Below are 20,300 nucleotides of genomic sequence, written 5' to 3'. Positions count from 1 at the left end.
GCTTGAGAGAGCATGTCAGGGAGGGCAGCCTTTCAGGTTTCAGAAGCCCAGGCTAGGCCCAGTGTCTCTCCTCCTTCTGCCTGTATATCCAGATGTAGAACTCAGCTACTTCTCTTTCCCTGCTGCCTGGAGACATCAGCATGCCAATATCCATATGTACATACATGACAATATCCATATGTACATACATGCATCAAATATGTAATTCTCAAAACTAAAATAGGAATGCTCAATTCATATTTTTTTCTTTCCAAAACCCAACAAAGCCATTTTACGTAGCTAGCTCAGAAAAATAAGACTGTTTGTCCACTTTATTGAAAAGCGAACCATTACGTGCTGAGTAACAGGCCCCACGATTGACGCAACCTGAGTAGTGACCCCTGTATTCACTGACATACACTGATGCTACACAGCTGGAAGGTAAAACACCACAAAGGGCAGTCAGTAATAATGCACCCCCATCATCTTTTTACTTCTAGAAGCAGCACTATAGAAACGTTCAAACCTGTGCATGAGTTTACCCCAAAAATCTGTAACCAAAGTAACCGTCTTACAGGGGTACCCCTTTCCAGCGCTAAGGTCATAGGGACTGGTGCCCAAGACAGTAGCCTCCTCTCCGTACACAGGGAACACGGGAGCTGCTTCATCTTCATTCTCCGAGTACTATCCTAAATACTCCTCAAACAACACTCCAGCCTAATGAGACCCTACCTCTGAAGAGATGTCTGTCCAGGTTGCTGCATGGATAGACTGGTACAGGAAATTCAAAACAATGAATGTCTAAGAGTAGCAGATGTTGGCAGCAAGGCCTCCCAAGACTCGGCTAGCTCAGGGAAAAATGAAAGAGACAGTCACCTTGGTAAATGTAGAACCCTCCCTGCCCTTTCTCGCTCGCCCTTTCTCTTTATTCAAATCTCTCTCCGGTATTAATCAAGACAATAAGTCACAGCAGGCTTAATGGCTTCTTTTAAATCTAAGTACTATCTGTTTCTCCTCGAATAGCTGTGCCTCCTGCAAAGAATCTCCACTGTGGACATCACTGTTTCTACCTGGCAATCCAGTTCTACTCCAGTCTCACGGCTCTCACAGCCCGTGTAGGGCTCTATCTGTAACATCACTCTCTTGCCCTGTTCACTTCCCGCCCAACGTTAGAAACTACACGGAGGCACAGGCTAGTCGGCTTTCTTGTCCGTTGTTCACACGGTGCCTGGCACGCATTATACACATACCAAGTATTTCAGTAATAAAGAAGAGATCTCACCCAGCCAACGAGGCTCAAAATATTTGCAGCCAGTGGACCAAAAAATAAATAAATAAATAAATATTAAGCCCTTAAATCACTGGAAAGGGCTGAGCAGCCACAATTTTTTTTTTCTTGGAAAAACCAAAGGAGAGAGAAGCAGGAACGGAAAGAATGAGCACCCACAGACTCAGAGGCTGGAGGGGCTACACACGCCCAACACCATTGACACTGGAAGGCTTGCCCTCACCACACCCAGTATTACAGAGGCTCAGAATCCCTATGCAGTGATCTGTCCTCGCTGTCTTTACTCAAATAACAATCGAGATCCCAACAGCGCAATAACAAAAGCTACACAGGGATCACACAGGGACCATCAGAAAAACTGAGGAGGGTAAAGAAGTCTGACTGGCATGGATAGGAACACTCCCAAGTCAAGAGTTTTCAAAATGTGCACAATTATTACAGTTAGTAAGAATTGAGCTGAATACCTCAAGTCTGATAAAATTATATATACATATATACATATACATTATATATACATTGTGTGTGTGTGTGTGTGTGTGTGTAGTTAGTCAAGTTTCTCATAATACTACCCCTACCATAAAACATTCTAAAGAAACCCTTGAAGCAAATTCAGATGGGTAAAATTATCCCCCTCACACATGACAGAGAAAATCACTTATTTAACTTGAAATACACTTGTTTCTTCTGCCCAAGTATCACAGATGTTTAAGCGTGCAACACAGATGCCCCCGGCGGGCGACAGGAGTCAGTCCTCTCCAGCTGCCCTGAGTGAACTCCAGGTGGAACGCAGGACTTCCCTCTCAGGCCTGCCCCTCTAGTCACTGGACTGGGTCCTGGTCAGGTCCACAGCTCCTACTTGGGATAAAGGGAGATGCTAGTGTTCAGTGCCACGGCACAAAATCTACAGGGAAAAAGCCTGGTTTCTGGTGTTAGCTGATTCAGTGGCAGTAAACAGTTGGTCTTGGTGGGTCAGTATACGACTTAACCTTAGAGCAAGAGTGAGGAAGGTAAAGATTCAGGCAAGTGCACTTTTCAAGTGCTCTCCCCAATCCACAGCTGAGCTGTAAGTCGGAAATCAGGCACACTCGAGGAGTTTGCTTAGACTGGCAGAAATGGAAAGCCCCACGCAGTCAAACTCCTGCTTCCTCTCCTCTCCTACAGGCAATTCCGCCCGGTGTTCTTCAGGAAAACACACCTCCTGAGTGCATCACTCAAAAGGGCCAACGGGAGAGTCAATTTCAGTGTCTACCAACCGGTAGACATCTAGGAAAAGGTGGGGCCCATCCGTATGCTGCACTACTATGAACTAACAAGAAACCAACCGCCAGGCCGCCACATGGACGAACTCGGAAACGGGAAGTGAAGGTCATCAATCAGGTGCTGCGCACTGAGTTAATTCAAATAAAAAATAAAAAGGCAAACTCGCACAAACAGGACCATTAGTACTTGCCTGGTGCTGTGAGCTGGAATAGGGAGTGATTATAAGTGAGTATCCACATCTTACCCAGATAACAACAGTGCCCAAGTCTGCTGTGGGTAACTAAAGGCTACCCTGGCCTATAAATGCATTTTAAAAAAATCACTGCAATATAAGCTTCAACAGGGTAAACTTTACAGGAAATAGGAAAAAGCTCCAAGGACCCCCTAGCTTCCAAACTCCTCATTGTCTTAAACACCAATTTTTAAAAACTGAAAGGGGACAGAAGAGCAGTTAACTGGCGCCAGCCAGGCACGAAAGCAAGCCAGGCAGCCTGCCCTCTAGAGGCCAGAAAGCGTCATTGCTTGAAAGCAACGGATACCAAGTAAGCACAGAAGTAGAATCAAGAGAATGAATGTATCTAAGTTTGCAGCCCCTTCCTTGCCTCACACAACTGGGCGACCATCTCACGGCAAACCAGAAATCTGTCCCTAGAGGAAGGGCTGCTCCAGACGCTGACGGAACAGATGAGCTTAAGGCCATGCAGCGACTTCACACCCTGTACAGTTTTCCCCGAAAGCCACTGGAGGATGGATGCATTTCATCCAATGAAACAGCAAGCCAAAGACCAGGAGAAACAGGGATGCCGCCTGACACAGCTGGACACTGGGTCTAGGGGCAGTCTGCTCTGCGCAGCTCTCAAAAGTGAAACGCTCCAAAGTGAAGTCAACAGGCTATCCAGAACAATTAATAATACACATTCAGCATTAGGGAAAATGGGTGAGAGGCTGAACGCTGCTAGGTGCTTGTCTTGTCTTTGAGGGTGCGTGAGGGGGAAAGCAATCATGTGACACTGAAAACCATGCCTAAAAGAGCTAAGCAGTTTAAGAGGGTGTTGTTTTAACAAGAAAATATCACATTCCAGTTGGCTCAGATAAAGATTATTCACACAGTCATGAAAACATAAATAACTATCATTTTAGCCCCCGGTTGATGACCTCATTTGTGGGAGGAGCAAGAATAGGAGACAAACAGTCAACTGCTCTAGAACTACCGTAGCCCAGCAGCAGTAGCAGCTATCACAGGATGTAGTCAGTGCCAATCAACTGAGAAAGGCGGGCCTCAGCATGCACTAGGGAGATGAGACAGGACAGTAAATATACAGCGCTCCAGCAGACTGAAGTACTTAAGGGTTCTTTGGAGAGTCGGTTATGTGGGATGGTGTTCTGTTAAAGTGGACACAGGTGAAAGACTAAGGCAGACTCGTGAAGGAACATTTAGCTGAAGCAGACAGGAGGGAGAGAGAAGGGAGTGGAGGGAGGATGTCCTGCTAAAGCGAGCCTGTGAAAGGACATGTGATGAAAGATTCTTTGCTAACGACATGCATGTACTGGTCCGCCTTACATTGCATAGTTAAGCCGCATCTGTCAGGACTCCACAGAAAGAAACAAACCAAAAAACTATCAGGGGTGTGCTGCAGTTTCTTGCCACTTCCGAGGACTTGGGCTGATTGGCAGAGTGATGTCAGCTGAGAGAGACACATGTGCTAGGACAAGGCACATGGAGGACACGTGATGTTTGGAGGACAAATAAAAAGAACTGGAAGGACAGTGAAGGGGCGTGAGCTAGACGTGCTAATAGAGCCAGCTGTGCGGCTCTTGAGATCTTCGCTTCCCTGAGAGAGAGAGGCACAGTCGAGAACATTGAGCTCTTCTTGGCCCTGGTCCCTCCTGATGGCTCGTGTGAAGGCTGAGGCCTAGCTGTCTCTGCTAGGTCATGCCACCACTGCTAATTCGTGTTATCCTGACTCTGCTGAACCAGACTGCTGGTGTATCCTTGAAGTGTTTACGAATAGATCGAGCAGTGGCTGCTGACCTGTGAACTGAACTGCTGCTTTCCAGACAACGCAGACGGGAGTTGCTTTCTAAACCTTTCTAAACAGGTCCACTTCCCCTGTATCCTTCCTTTCCCACTACCTCTGGTAGGAGGAGGTGGGCTAAAAGAAAAGTTAAAGCATTTAGGAACCATCATTAAAAATAAGCTTAAAAAAAAAAATCACAGAGCAGACAGTGCTGAAAACTGATGCTCCAAAGGGCAGGGTACCTCCAAGTTCTGAAATAAGCATCTAAGGATTGCTAACCCCAGCGACACTCACCAGTGACCTTACTACGTTCTAAACTCTCTATTAACAAACAACACAGGGGTGTTCTGAGTTATAAACCAAAGGTAAGGTTCTTCTGTTAGTTACTTGAACGTAATAGGATAACGTGTCCACACATAGCCACATCTGAGACACAATGCCTACCCTAAAACACAAGAGACTTCTGTGATAGAGAGGTATGTAACCCACATATAGAATGTGTACACACAAATCTGGAAGCACAGGTTTCTTGGCTCTGTTTCTCAATGGCAGGAAGTGGACTGCTAGACACTGACAACAGCCTGCTCACGTGCCAAGTAAGGTGAGCTGAGAGCCTGCTCCAAATCAGTTCTGCTAGCCAGGGCCTTGCTTCTTAAAGCACAGTTCATAGCGCAGGTGCAAAGAAGACCGTCTCAGAAACAGCACAGCACACCTACGGCAAACTGACACAGCAAACTACACACTGGCACTCTATGGGACATCCACCTTCCATTTCAATTTTTGGTCACCTGCTTTTACCTAAGTGTTTCTGAGCCACCGAAACTTTAAAAAGGAACACTGCAGCCAGATAAAAGGCATTAATTACTACAGTCCCAGCCGTTCTGGAGATGGAGGCACGAGAACCTTGAGTTCAAGACCAGACTGAGTTTTTTGAGCTACAGAGATAAACTGAGGAGACCCTGCCTCATTTTAAAAGCAACAGTTGGCTGGTGGTAGTGGCACAGGCCTTTAATACTAGCACTGAAAGCAGAGGCAGGTGGATCGAAAAGCTCAAGGCCATCATAGTCTACACAGGGAGCTCCAAACCAGACAAGGCTACATAGTGAGGAACTGTCTCATAAAAACAAGCAGGGAGCTGTGCTGGGTCCATGTGTTTGGGTGCAGAGACATGGGCTGAGGACCTGGGAATGATTACAGAATATACCCTGATATCTGTCAGTGCATGCATGTGTGTGTGCATGAGTGGGGGGGGGGGCGCATGTCTGTGTGTGTGTGTGTGTGTGTGTGTGTGTGTGTGTGCTCTCGCACACTGTGGTGTGGTTTGTGTGTGTATGTGTGTCCCTCTATCCTGTATTCATTGAAGAAAGCAATACTCCCCACACATACCCAATGCACTAACACAGAATCTCTATGCAGGAAATAGTACAGGGGGTACCCGAAAACACCCAAGGCTGTACCTGCTCCTGTTGACTCACCAATTTAGTTCTAAATACCTCTTAGTGGTCCCATATATAAAACATCCTAATGTCTCGGTCTTACATGAAAAGTCCGAAAATGCCGTTGCTTTAACCCAAACAACACCAGCAGTCTGTAGCCCTCACACGGTCTCACAGCAGAAGATCACACTCTATTGGCAAACTGGTGGAAAATTATTAAACACAAAAACATATTTATGGCTGCTCATAATATACTATCCCTTGCCCTTCTTCCTAGCCATCTTTCCCAAAAGTGTTTACCCTGATTCAACCCTCCTGCTACCTATCCTATAGCAAAGCAAACTAATCATCTTCTGCAGTTAAATGAGTAATTGGGAACCCTGACCATCCAGATGAGAAACCAAACAGTGAAAACTCTATTTAAAATTTCAAAGCAACTACCTGAAGATTCTTTGTATAACATAGGCTACTAGGTATCTATCTACTCTGCCAGAGAAACATTGTAAACACTAATCCAAACCCCTAAAACCACTGTGCACTCTAATAAATATGGGACGCGGGGAAGTCTCTGCAGACTAAGTCCTTGACTCTAATATGCCTTTGTGCACTTGCTGTCCATAAAATCTCTTTCACTGAGGTCACATGTCACCTCTCACCAGAGTTGTCTCAGCACCTTGACCTTCTATGTCCAAAGAGTGTTAATTTCTGCAACTATTTACATAACCTGCTATTTTTTTTTTAAATAACTGAAATGAATAACTGGGAAAATGCAAGCAATGATCACACAGGGCACTGTGAACTTCTTACAAGAGGGTGAAAAGGAGAACTGTCTGACACTAAGTGTGGACAGTGCTTGGCTCACAAAGCTGCTCATACCAGTGGGCAAGTACTTACCAACACTAGCAAAGAGATGAACAAAACAGCACACACAGACTCAGATGTTAAAGCATCTCCCTTTCAGGTTCTTAGTCACGGGACCTTCACTCCCTGGGAGTGAAGCTCCTTGGATGACCATTCTTTAGCCCAGCACATCTTTCCTGTGGCATATTATTACTCCAAAAGGAGCTCAATTCCTTTTTAATGTTCCTTTGTTTATCCAGACTGAGCAGTGAACACACACAAGTGCTATCAGAAAGGCACGGATAACTTCCTTGGATTGTGATAATAACAGAAACACACACATCTCCAATGCTGGCCAAGCAAAGAGGCAAAATACAAGTCTGCCGCAGTTCAAATGAGTACACACTTGTCACAATGTTTCAGAGAGTTAAAACCCCAGCAGCAGGCCCCAGAGAAGGGTGGATTTCTGTCTGGCTTTACTGTCCCTGCTTTCCGGAAGCAGCAGGTAAGTGTTTGGGACTGATAGTCTGCAGAGCTACACAGCAGTACTTCTCGTTCAACAGGCTGGCTTCCTCCCACCTTACCCACGTCCGGATCCTTCCAGCATTAAGGACACCCAAGTCTCAGAACAAGTCTGAACATGCCTCTGAACTGCAGGTCAGCTGACACTCCTCAGGACGGACCATCTCGCTCAGAATTGTCAGGGCCCGCTGGATGGCTTCACTTCCCCCAGGAACAAGAGATACTCTGCTTGCCAGACAACAGCTGAGGCACTTTACCCCTGAGCAGCGATCAGAACCAACCGTGTAACACTCCTATCCTGTCCACAGAAGTTCCACCCTATCTAGTGGAAAAAACGCCACTTAAAAGGGAGAACCAACGCCTACAATTAATTGTACACGCATCCCCCAAGTTAAGAGACATAGAGTAACCCCCGATTATCTGCCTCAACCTTGCTTCCTCTTCGTCTCCATCCGGCAGCCCCTTGCCCAGACGTGCACCACTCCCCTCTAGACTTATGTCCTAGGTCAGTGATCCTCAACCTTCCCAATGCTGCATCCCTTTAAGGGTGACCCTCAACCATAAAATTACCTTTGTTGCTACTTCATAACTGTAGTTCTGCTACTGCTATGAATCGCAATGTAAATATCTGTGTTTTTCCCATGGTCTTCAGTGAGAGACTCCTGTGAAAGGGTCATTCTGCAGCCCCTAGGTTCAGAACCTCTGTCCTGGGCCGACCGTCTTAACTGTTCTTCCCAGAGTATCATCTGATGAGGTTCCCTACTCCTAGAGATCCCCAAGCCCAATCATACCTATTAACAGATCCTCAGTGCTTACAGAAAGTCAATGATGTCACTCCTCAGCTCCCGCCCAGACTGCCTTCCTGACACTACCATTCTGGCCATTCCCGATGGCCGCTCTTGGTCCTTCATCCTCCACACACCCTCATCCCTCTCTGCCTTTCTTAAGTAACTCGATGTTAACTGCCCTGTCAAGCAAGGCCTTTGGGCCTAAACCTGCCTCCTGCTTAACCTCCCAGTTCACACGAGCCCCCTCCTCCAAGGACAGAAAAACAGAGCACATCTGGCCTGTCCTCCGTGCCTCCCTAAATGCACCCAGATTTCAGACCCACAGGCCCCCGCCTCACCCCAGCAATGACTATCACTAAAGTCTTCTCTGACACACCACAATCTCTTCAAACCAGAATTCTCCTTCTTGGGATGGCAGTACGCTCGCAAAATATAAAATACTGGTAGTTACCCAAGGGAAAAAGAAACATAAATTCTCAAATATTCAAAAGAAAAGTTAAACCCAAAGTAACACGGCAGTAAGCTTTTTACCCGCCTCAGTCTTCCACACTATAATTGTCCTCAGAGATGATAATTAAAATTCACCATTGATTCAACCCGGACAAGCAGTAAGCAGACCGGCCACCGCTACAGACATTTCTCGTGTGCATACAGTGTTCTGAATATAACCTTATAAACACAACTCCAGGCACAGCAGGTTTCCAGACACAGAACTGAAGGTCCAGCTCAGAGCAGGCAAGCACCTGCTCACTGAACATAAGGACTCCCCCCCAAAATTATTTTTTCTAAGCTTGAATCTATGAGTATCTTTCCACGTGATCCTTCAAATACCTAAGGCTAGGAATACTTTTCTCTAAACAAATACATTGTCTTTCAATTTTTTTTTTAATTTCACCTTTGGGGGGTATATTACCTGCATGTAACCATATGTGCAGGTGTGGGGGGGGAGGGGTGTATACACATGCCTATATTTACCACCCAGCCAACAAAGGACATGTTCCTCTGTCAACACTCCCACCCCATGGCCCCCACCCCACCCCACCCCTGCCCTATTCCCTGGATTGAATCTGGAGCTAGAGTGGACGACAAGTCCCAGGGGTCCTCCTGACTCCAACCTCACAGTGCTACATTACTGGTCCAGCTTTTTATGTGGGTGCTGGGGATTTGAACTCAAGTCCTCATGCCAGCACAGCATGCACTCTTGGCTGCTGGGCCTTCTCCCTAGCACCTTAACTCTTCTTTGAAAGAAAAGACGGCAGACAGGATTCAACCACACCAGCCTACTCGTGTTAAAAATATTTCAAAAACCAGAATGTAGCCTCAAAAAGTCATCTTCATAGAGACTTCGCTTTCACTTCCAGTCTCCTCACGGTATTAAATACACCCCTCAAAATAAGGTCCGCTCCCGGTCCTGCCCCACTAGATACCACTACCGAGCAGAGGGACAGGGAGGGCGGCTCGGGAGGCAGGGCACTTGCAGAGCAAGCGTGAGCATGGGAACTCAGATTCCCATGACCCAGGTGGATATGGGGGCCCTCAGTAATCCCAGCATGTGGGAGGTAGACATAGGGGGCCTGGAACTAGACCAGCTAAACTGACAGGCCCTAGTTTTCAATGAGAGACCCTACCACAGTTCACAAGGTAGAAAGCAATCAAGGAAGACACCAGACATCAAACCTAGGCCTCCACATACATGTGCACACCCACGTACAAACACATACACGGGGATACTCATACCACATACATGTGTATATGTATGTGTATATACATGCCTATGTGCGCGCGCACGCGTGCATGCTGAAATAATTTAGGACTCTAGGTTGTTCAATTAATGGTTTACCTGAAAACCCTTTTCCTAAAATTTGTCTTTATAGCTGTTAATAAACTCTACTATTAATAACCTAACCCCATGTCGACCAATAAAAATGGAAACTAGGGGTTGGGGATTTAGCTCAGTGGTAGAGCACTTGCCTAGCAAGCGCAAGGCCCTGGGTTCGGTCCCCAGCTCCGGAAAAAAAAAAAAAAAAAATGGAAACTAAACCAACCTGCACAACAGAAAAGGGAAACAGATGCCATTTCTAGTTCTTCCTGTGCCGCTTCATAAATGTAGTAGCCCCTACTAATCTGCTACCAATTCAGGCACAGCACACTGGGGGAAGTCTGATGTGTGGAATAACATCGTGACAATGTTTACAAAGAAGAAAAACAAACCTGGGGTACTTATCAATGAAATGTTACCTTAAGTTCAAGACTTAGGAAAGAAAGGATATACACACCAAAAACCAATGGTGGGCTATTAAACTAAGCTATAAAAACTCTGTTTGCATGCTTGAGAATGTCCTTAATATGGGGGGGGGGGGGGGTGTGACTACCTGTGAGTAAAACCAAGCACTACTTCGTAGGGTTTCCACTTAACTTTTACATCAGTGTCTCAGTAGATCTGCACAGACGACTTCTCAACTGCACTGGGTGTAGTTAGCACATCCCTGGTACCCCCCCACACACACCAAAAGCAATATTTAGCAAATCTACTTCAAAAGGGGAGCGAGGTGGGGAGGACAAAGAACCCGCCCAGATTGACACCACAAAGTGTCCGCCTCTTAAAACCAACTAAAACCCGCACTGGCCTTTTAAAAGGCACTTTCTGGCTTTCCTTCTCTACCCACAGTTTCCAGGCTGACCCAGGGAGACACAAACAATCCAAGTACTGTGTAATCAGGTCAAAAACAAGCGCTGGCTAACTCACTTGGAAGAGTCTACTCACAACTTAGATCTGGCCAGAAAAACTAGGTTAGAAAAAAACCAACCGGTGCTTAAACAAACTCTGGAGCTGGGAAGAGTGTCTTTAAGCCAGTTACCAGCCAGCTGCTCAGTGAGTTGCAACAGTCTTTTTCCAAAATTTTCCAAAGCCTTCCAAATTCAGTTGGACCCAGCAGGCAGTTAACGGGGCTCCCTTTCAAATTCAAAAATTTGGCCCAGGCCCCAACAGTTAACCAACAAAACATGCTAATTCACTTGAGATCACCTAAGAGCACTGACTCAGGCTCAGACCACAGGCCGGTCCACACCACCATCCAGGCCCTGTAGTGGGGGTAGGGAGAAGCTGGAACTGGGAGAAGCAATCAGAAGCACATAAACCCTATTCATAAAACAGAAAAGGGACAATAGAATCCACACTTAATTTGGCCTCAGAAAATGTCTACAGTCAGCTTCAACCACCACCCCCATTTTTAAGGAAACAATGACAATTCTTCATGGCGAGTCACAAAGCCCTCCTTCACAAGATATTTTTTTTTCCTTTGTAGCTCAACCTTGACCCAGTCCCAGTAACTAGAAAACTCCCCAAGCAAAGATAATTCCAGAAAACCATTTGCTAACAAGAAAGAAACCAGGAAAGAGAACTTAAAAGGGTTTTTTAATTTGTTTGTTTTGTGTTTTTTTTTTTTTTTGCTTTGTTCGTGTTTTTAAACACTTAGGAGCCTGAGCCCCACTTCTAGTTCTAGAACGAGCAAAACGGAATGAACAACAACAGTTAGCAACATCAGGGGCCAGCTACTCAGCACGAACTCACAGCTCCCTTAGTTTCCTTTGCAGCCTGGAGAGGAGGGTACATTTAAAGAAAGAGAAGGGGTGGTGGGTGTGAAGCAGGCATCCTGTCTACACCTTAGCTCTCTCTCCTCCTAGCCATCTCAATTACACAGCTGTCACACAGGTTATTCCTGGAATTCACATTTTATAATACCCACACTGTAATTCCTTCTGCTCCTGTGGCCCAAAAGCACACTCCTCTCGGCTTCCCCAAAATACTGTCCACCAGAAGAGGGTAAGAGCAGTTCCAGGTAAAGCCAATCTCCCCAAGTTAAATCCTTTTGGCAAGCACTCCCAAGGCATGATGACAATTCTCAAGAATCCCAAGGCAATGGTTGAGTGTAATCATAGGCAAGGCCTGTCTACACTGAATCTTAATTCACATACAAATGCAAACGCATGGAGGCCAGATTTGGAGGAAAGGGGGATGGGGGGGGGGGACCCTTCGGTCGCCCTCGAACACAAAATTCCTTTTCTATTTTGCTGAAGCTAGGTGCATGCCTAACAGTGTAGCTTATTTCCTTTATCTCAAAGCCAGGAAATGAGGTCTTTTAAGGCCAGTCTGAACACAGGCGAAAAACAAAAAGAAACAAGAAACAAGAAAAGCCAGGCGAAAACCCCTTTCTCAACTTTGGCCAGGCAGCACGGCCTGCAGTCAGCAGTGTTCCGTCACCCTTTCCCTCGTCCCCTAAGAAGTTTCTCCACGCCACGGGGAACAAAGGCGCCCCACACCGACCTTATAGACTTGTCCATAGGTGCCATTTCCAACCACTTCCACCAGCTCAAAAATCCCAGCAGGGTCCTGGGGAGAGAGGAGGGGGAGGTTATCATCTCAAAAGGGGGACCCCGACCGAGGAGGACGAGCGGGCGGAGGGAGGGATGCAGGGCGGTGACAAAGGCTCGCCCCGCCGGGTCCCCGGGAGCGCCGCGGAAGCCGCCCGCCCGCTCGCCCAGCAGACAAAGGGGCCGCCGCGCCCGCGGGTGTCCGTGTCCACCGCGGCGCGCAGGGCGCGGCCGCACTCACCCGCAGGGACGACAGGTCGATGTCCACCAAGCTTTTAGCCGGAGAGTCGTTCGCCATCTTCCCCGGGTCGCCGCCCCAAGAGCAGGCGAGCGAGCGAGCGACGGGCAGGGGCTCGGCGGCGCCGGGGCTCGGGCCGCACAAGCAGGCCGCCGCCGGCGCGGCGTGTCGTCTGGTCTGAGCGGAGCGCGGCGAGCGCGGGCCACGGGGCTCACACCATGGCGCGGCGGCCCTCCCTCGGCCCCCACCCACCCCCCGGGCGTCGCCCGCCGCCTCAGGCCCCGGCGCCCCGCGCGCGCGCGCCTGCACGAGCCGCCCGGAGCTGGGGCCGGAGAGCGCGGCGAGCGAGCAAGCGAACGCGAGGCCGCGAAACAAAGATGCCGCGGGAGGCGGGGGCGGGGGCGGGGACGCGGGGCACCGACCGGTGCCGCTGAGGAGGGGCGAGCGGCTCCCCCGCCCCCTCCGCCGGGAGAGCGGGTGGAACCCGGCCCTCGCCCTCGCTCGCCCGCCCGCGTGAATATTCAGCAGGGGTGGGGCTCGAACAATGGCGGGGCGGCCGGCCCTCGGCGGATGGCAGCCGGGCCCCGGGTGGGGCCGGGAGCCCTCGGGGCCTTCCCGGAGGAGGTGCGGGGCGCGGCGGAACGCCCCAGCCTCCGCTAACAATGACTGAGAGACTACGAGCGGCTCGGCGGCCCGGTGGACACCCACTCGCGCTGCTTGCCGGAGAGAGGGTGTGCCCGGGCGCGCTGGGTCCGGCCTCTGTCCTCTCCGCCGCCTACGGCCCGTCGGTCCCGAAGACCCTGGTTTCCTTCGCCCACCCACTCCCACCACGGTGTTTTTCTTTCCTTTCTCTTTTCCAGGCTCAGTTTGTGGCGTGGTTACTGTTGAAAGATTCACCGAGCATCACTTGATCGTCCGGGCGAATCCAAAACAGTCGCTGTGATTGCTCGCTGCTGTGTCCCCGAGCGCGTGTGGCCCACGGGCGGGCGGGAGGGCGAGCCCTCTGCTCCGATCTAAACCCGGACCATATCTGGAGATCACCACGGTCACCAAACAGGCTTCTTTCAGCACGCTACAGCAAGTCAGCTAGTCAATTCAAGTACTGTCCCTCTTCGGGACCAGCCAAAAACATGTTTAGTGGCTCGATAATACCTTACAGCTGGTGTTCTCAACAGTACCCCCAGAATAGCCAGGTAGTGTTGTAAGATCGCTGTAAAACTGCTTGACTCCCACATGTGGAAGGCCTAGAATAGGCCTATTAAGTTAACAGATGAAGCTAAGCTTGGTGTTCCAGGGCGCCCCCAAGATCAAAATCCACTCTGTTTCATGGGCCTTCTAATTGTCACTACTAACGTTCTGCACCTCTTTCCCTCCCCATACACTCATACACTGTTCTGATTTAAGCAGTACACACCTTATGGCCTCGAAGTAGAAAACCCCAAATACTACAAGTGATGTACTCAAACCCTAAAGACCCTAACCTAGGGAGGAGCAGGCGTTCTCACAACTTCAGCTTATACCCAGAGTTCATGTTGGCTGCCCCCCAGACAATGTCCAGCACTCTGCTGTTTAAGCTTTTCTTCTAAGATGTTTCTTAGGTGTTTCTTCTAAGATGTTTGACACGAGACTCTATTGTAAAGTGAAATTATCCCGATATCTCTTTATTAGGAAACACAGTAACAAAAATGTTTGTGAGTTTGTTAGCGCTTTTCTAGTTTGGCTTTGTTATTATTAATAATATAGTGACGTATGCCAACCATTTCATATGTGTTATCTTACTGTTCTTCACATTAACCTCCAGTGGTACTCTTAATTTTGCAGCTTTAGGCATCCGGAAATAAAATCTGAAGATTTACCTCTCCCACTGTGCACAGCTGATGGCTATACAGATACGGCAGCCTCCCCCCAGCTCTTCTACGGGTTAACATCAGACCTATGACATGGAGGCCCTTCCTCATACCACTTCTTCTTATCTATACGAATCCTCCCCCCCCATCACTTCAGAACCACCACATCCAAATCCCCCCACAACCACCCATCCTACGTTGCAGTGAGCAGGATCAGCAATGAAGCCGTTGTTTTCCATTTTCAAGGCAGTATCTATTATTAAAAGGGCAAGCCAGCGCCCAGGATATCTGAAAGAGCATTCCAATGTGTCCTCAGAGAACTTACAGCTAACAGCCATGGGGTGGTTTATAAATACCCACAATATAATATTGTAATTCCAGCCAGACAGAAGGGACACTAAACTGTGTTCTCTGAAAGTCTGCAGGATTTAGGGCAAAGCTGAACTGGGTTTAAACCCTGGCTCTATTATTTATCAATTGTGCAACCTTGCTCCCGCTGTCTAACCTCTCAGCCTATTTCCTCTTTGGTATTCCAGATAGAGGCAAGAGATAAGGAAGGCAAATAAGAAGCCAGAGCTGAAGCAGGAGCAGTGAGGGCTGTGACTAGGTCACAGGAGGGTAGATTCTCCAAAGACTTGAAACACGAAGGGATTCCAGAAAGCGGCATAGAGTCAAAGGGTAACCCCTCTACCTGTGGTTCAGAACTCTGCACTTGCTAACTAGGAGCAGAGGGAAAGATGGGGCTTGCTGGGTAACAGGGACCAAATGTTTGCTCTTGAACCCAAAGCCAAAGTAAATGAAACAGTCTCACATCTGCCCCGCTTGAAACTAGCTCTGTGGGTAAAGCCTTGCTGAAAACGCCCATGTATCAGTTCACCTAATTCTAGAAAACACCTTGAACTGGGTAGCTTTAGCATGGCAGCCCTCGGTTAGATTTTTCCTTCCTGTGGTGTCCTTTACCTGAGACCAACTTCAGTCTGAAAACTTAAATGAAAAGTTCTGGATACATTTCACAAGTTAAACAACCTATTACATATATTGTTATACCTATTTTACTTTATTACTGTTTTTAGTAAATCCCTGTGCCTACATCATGAATTAAATTGTATCAGGTATGTATAGGAAGATGATACATATGTATCATACCCACATCTGTGTCTGTGTATCAATGTGTGTGTTTAGACACTCTCTCCATTTTCAGACACCCATTGAAGATCTTGGCAACTATCCCCTGCTGATAGATGGATTACTTTTTTATACCTCAGAGGCTCTGTGTCTAAGATGAAGGTTTCCGACTTCTTAGTTTTAACTAAGGCTCTTCCTATCTGGAAGATATCCACCTGGGTGCCTGATTAAGAAAAGCAAGTGCAGGGCTGGAGAGATGGCTCAGCGGTTAAGAACACCCGTCTGCTCTTCCAGAGGTCATGAGTTCAATTCCCAGCAACTACATGGTGGCTTACAACCATCTGTAATGGGATCTGATGCCCTCTTCTAGTGTGCCTGAAGATAGCAACAGTGTACTCACATAGATAAAATAAATAAAATCTTTAAAAAAAAAAAAAAAGAAAGAAAGAAAGAAAAGCAAGTGCTGTAGGATCCGCCCTTGTTGGTTTGTTTTTGTTTTATTTTTAATATGTATGTGTGTTTGCCTGTTGGTCTGGGCACCAAAAGGCCAGAGAGGCCATCAGAGCACCCTGGAACTGAAATTACAGTCATTTTTGACCCATCTGATATGGATTTGAGAAACAAGGCCCGGATTCTCAGCCAAGTGACCCTAACCACTGAACCATCTCCTCAGCTCAACTTAGCACACCTGTATTACTTTCCCAAGGACTCTACCTCCCCTTACAAACCTATAGAGAGGAGAAAGTCAAAGCTTCAGCATAGGAATTTGGGTGGGGATAAGTCCTGGTTGTTAGGTATCTGTGGTAGTTTAAAATGAGAAGGGAACCATGGACTCATCTGTTTGAGTACTTGGTCCCAGTTGGTGGAACTGTTTGGGAAGGATTAGTAGGTGTGGCCTTGTTGGAAGAGGCGTGTCACTGGGGGTGGGCTTAAGGCTTCAGAAAACACACATTATTCCCAGTGCTTCTCTGCCTCCTGCTTGTGGATCAGAATGTGAGCTCTGAGCTGTTGCTTCCTGCCTCCTCCTGCCCTGCTCCCTGCCACGATAATGATAGATGACTATCCCTCTGGAACTGTAAGCCCCAAATAAGCCCTTCTATAAGCTGCTTTATTTATGGTGTCTTGTCACAACAACAGAAAAGTTACTAAAATAGTATCCAATTGAGAACACAAACTGAGAAAGTGGTAAACTGGAAAATAAGTACCAACCTGGCATTTTAGGTCAGGGAGTAAAATTGATGTCTTAGATAAAGAAAGAAAACTTGAAAGAGTGAAGATCTCAGCCATATGGGGCAAAAGACTCCCGTCAGGATCCTTAGAGACAGAGTATGTTAATTGACCTTCAATATAGCAAGAGAAAGCTCTATTTCCTCAGCCTGGGAGGTTTCAGTCCATGATACATTGACCCTGTTGCTTCTCAACCTACAGCGAGACGACACACTGTGGCAGGGGGCACATTCCAAGACATAGTCATTCATCTCATAGAAGCCAGAAGGGAAAGAAGAGGAGGGAGCAGGGTCTCACTAAACCTCCAGCCCTTTACTGACCCAGAATCCCTGCTAGACTTCACTTCCTGAAGTTGCAGCCTCACTAGCAACATTAGGGAAACAAGCCAGCCACATAATACATAGGCCTTTGCAAACATCTAAAATCAAAACTCTGTTCAAGGAGTGCACAGCGCAGAGCCTGGCAAGGCCTGTGCACCTCTAAACGCCCTGCTTCACAACACTATTGCAATGGGGATTAAGTTTCCAACACAGGAACTCTAAGTGACACAGTCAAACCACAACATGTGAGCTGCTCTGGAGTCCAGCAGGCTATGAGACATGAAATGAACACTCATCTTCCTGGGGTGGGAGGGATGGCAGTCCCATCCGTACCCGGGTGCAGAAGTTACAAGGGGAGCTTAATTACGCAGGGCTATTGGTTTGACAATTACGACATCACTTTGCGTATTTCCTAGTTTTTCTTTGTTGCAAAAATATTTGGGGAAATGTATTTTCGAGGTCAGAATAGAGCAGAGGACAGTGTGGATGTAATCGGAGCATTCAAGATCACTAAGGATATAGGATGATTAGAAATAAGTTGTGAAACTATTAGTGACTGACCCAAGGCAATGAATCCACTAAGGGAAAGGGTGCTGAACTGTTAAGAGAAAGATAAGAAGGGAGAAACAGGCTGGCAGGCCAGAGACCTTTCTCTGGTAGACAAGCAGATGTGTACCCTCCTGGATCCTCAGTTTTCTAAGACAGAGTTGGGAGCTTGGGTGAAATGATTAACAGGTCTTCTTAGATTGTTAAGACTTAGAGCCTCCAGTTTCTGTTAGCAGGGTAGGGAAACAACACTATGCACCATAAAGTTAATAGCATATGGAGAATACCATAAATAGGGCATCAAGCTCCCACCTTTAAAAGCCATTGTTGAAGGGCTGTGGGTATGGTTCAGTATGAGACCGTTTACATACCATGTGCAAAGGTCTAAGTCGAATCCTTAGCACTGGGAAAGGGAAGGAAGTGACTGGGGGGGAGGGGGAGCTGTAAGTGGGACACACCTGTGACTTCAGCTGTCTAGAGGAGCAAAGGCAAGAGGATCTGAGTCCTGAGCCAGCCAGCCTGTGCTCAGAGAGAGACTGTCTTAAAAAAAAAGTCTTTGATCATTGAAAGATAAGACCCAAACGTGTTAAACTACTGATCTGATCAGAGGGATTGAAGGAGATAACTAGGGGAACAGCCAATAGAGTAGACGGTGTGGATTACAGAAGATAGATCAAAGGGTAACAAAAGCAGAAGTGGCCCCTAGGAGGGACCCACATCCTGTCCTTGCTCCCAAGGCTGTGGGTGTTGGCACATCTTTGATGAAGAAGTTGTCTCAGCTCAGGTCTCCCAGAGCAGATTCTAAGACGTGGGTTTGGGTATTGGTAGTTTATTTACAGGGATCAACCCATGGGACACAAGTGAGGAGTGTCTGAGTCGGTAAGGCCCCTGTTCACAAGCAAGGCAGCACTGTGAACAGCTAGGCTATGCACTCCTGACTGGCTAAACATGAAAACAAAAGGGAACCAGCCAAGTTCACTTCGTAATCCCAGCATGAAGCTGGGTGGTTTTCAAAGGACAGCTTGGTTGGCTCACAGTTCTGGAGACTGGGAAGTCCAGGAGCATGACATCATCAGGCTGCTTCAGCACACGCCAGGAAGGGAAGGGCAAGCAGGTGTGCGCAGAAGCAAGCAGACACAGCCTAGCTCTATGCCAATCCACCCATAGGATGACTAAGGCCGTCTGCAAAAGAACAAACTCGGAAAAGTACTAATCCCTCTTAAAGTGACTACACCCCTCCCAAGAGAAAGCCAGAAAGGTACTCTCATCTCAACATCAGTTCCGACGAGACACAATCCAGTCACAGCACCTGTGCCTATGGAAAGGGTTTTGTAAATGTAAAAGCAATAACCTGGGTGAGGTGGGTTATGCCTGAAAATTTAACTACTTAGGAAACTGATGAAGGAATTGAGGACCCCCCCCACTAACACCCCAATACTCACCCCAATAAATAAAAGAAGAATTCTGGTTTTGCATTGTTATGGATCTGGGGGTAATTGGGGGCTCATGGATACATGGGTGTTCCTGTACATGTGTGTCTCATGCGTACTGCTAGGGCTCAAACTCCAGACTAGGCAAGTAGTCTACTACTGAGCTGCACCCCAAATCCTTGTCTTTCCAAATAGAGTATCATTTTGTAGCCTTGACTGGCTTTGAACTCCTATCCCTCTGTGTTAGCCTCCAGAGTGCTGAGATTATAGGCATGCACTACCACGCCCAACTAGAATATTGTTTTAAGGGCAGAGCAATGTATAAATTAATTATGCCCTCAGTATATACAGTTACATATTATATGCAACTCCAGAAAGGAGTGGGGTCCAGAGGAGGGCCTCTAGGGCTCAGTATCTACCAAGTCACAACAGAGATAGAATTGTCTTTTATAATACAATGTATCAGGTCCTGACTGAGATGCATGAGAACTCACACTGAAAAGGAGCTTCAGTCACAGACTTATCCCTTCTACATGTATCAGGCATGGGGAGATGCTTCAGTGGGTAAGGTGTTTGCTGCTTAAACATGGTGGTTTGAGTTCAGATACCCAGGACCCTCATAAAAGCTACCAGTTTTGGAAGGATGAGGAGCAGAGACAAGTGGATCTCTGGAGCTAGCTGGACAGCCAGTCTAGCCAAGTCAGGAAACTCCAGATAAAAGGAAGCCTTTAGCTCTAAAATATAAGGTGGAAAGAAATAGACAAAGATACACCCAGCATATACTTGCTGCTATATGTATGCAGGCATGTGCGCACATGCACACACACACACACACACACACACATACACACACACACACACATACACACACACCAGCAATCAAAATTGAAAATGAATGAACCACAAGACTGCCATAGGGGCAGAGGAAGCCCATCAGGGCTATTGATGAGCAATTCTCATTTAATTACCGTGAGTCCCATCTCAAAACTTCCTAGACCGCATAACAAAGATAAACCAGTGAAGAACAGACAATAAACTCTGGGCTTTAAAAGTGGGACTGCAGAG

General features: G+C 47.4%; 1 protein-coding gene across 52 annotated transcripts in view; it reads right to left on the bottom strand.

The window, feature by feature from the left end:
* Positions 1-13,131, bottom strand: part of Map4k4 (mitogen-activated protein kinase kinase kinase kinase 4) — a 125,632-nt gene extending 112,501 nt beyond the window's left edge. For 50 of the 52 annotated variants that reach the window (XM_087565186.1, XM_087565187.1, XM_087565188.1 and 47 more), the window contains exons 1-2: positions 12,744-13,131; positions 12,456-12,521 (exon numbers count right to left, since the gene is read on the bottom strand). In XM_087565186.1, the coding sequence (XP_087421312.1) occupies positions 12,456-12,521; positions 12,744-12,800 (123 nt within the window). In that variant the 5' untranslated portion in view covers positions 12,801-13,131. 52 annotated transcript variants of the gene reach the window in all.
* Positions 13,132-20,300: the final 7,169 nt, after the last annotated feature.

Source organism: Rattus norvegicus, chromosome 9, assembly GCF_021556685.1.
Source record: "Rattus norvegicus strain SHRSP/BbbUtx chromosome 9, alternate assembly SHRSP_T2T, whole genome shotgun sequence".
NCBI classification, from domain to species: domain Eukaryota; kingdom Metazoa; phylum Chordata; class Mammalia; order Rodentia; family Muridae; genus Rattus; species Rattus norvegicus.
Note: the sequence above shows the minus strand (reverse complement) of the source record. Positions and strands in the feature narration are given on the sequence as shown.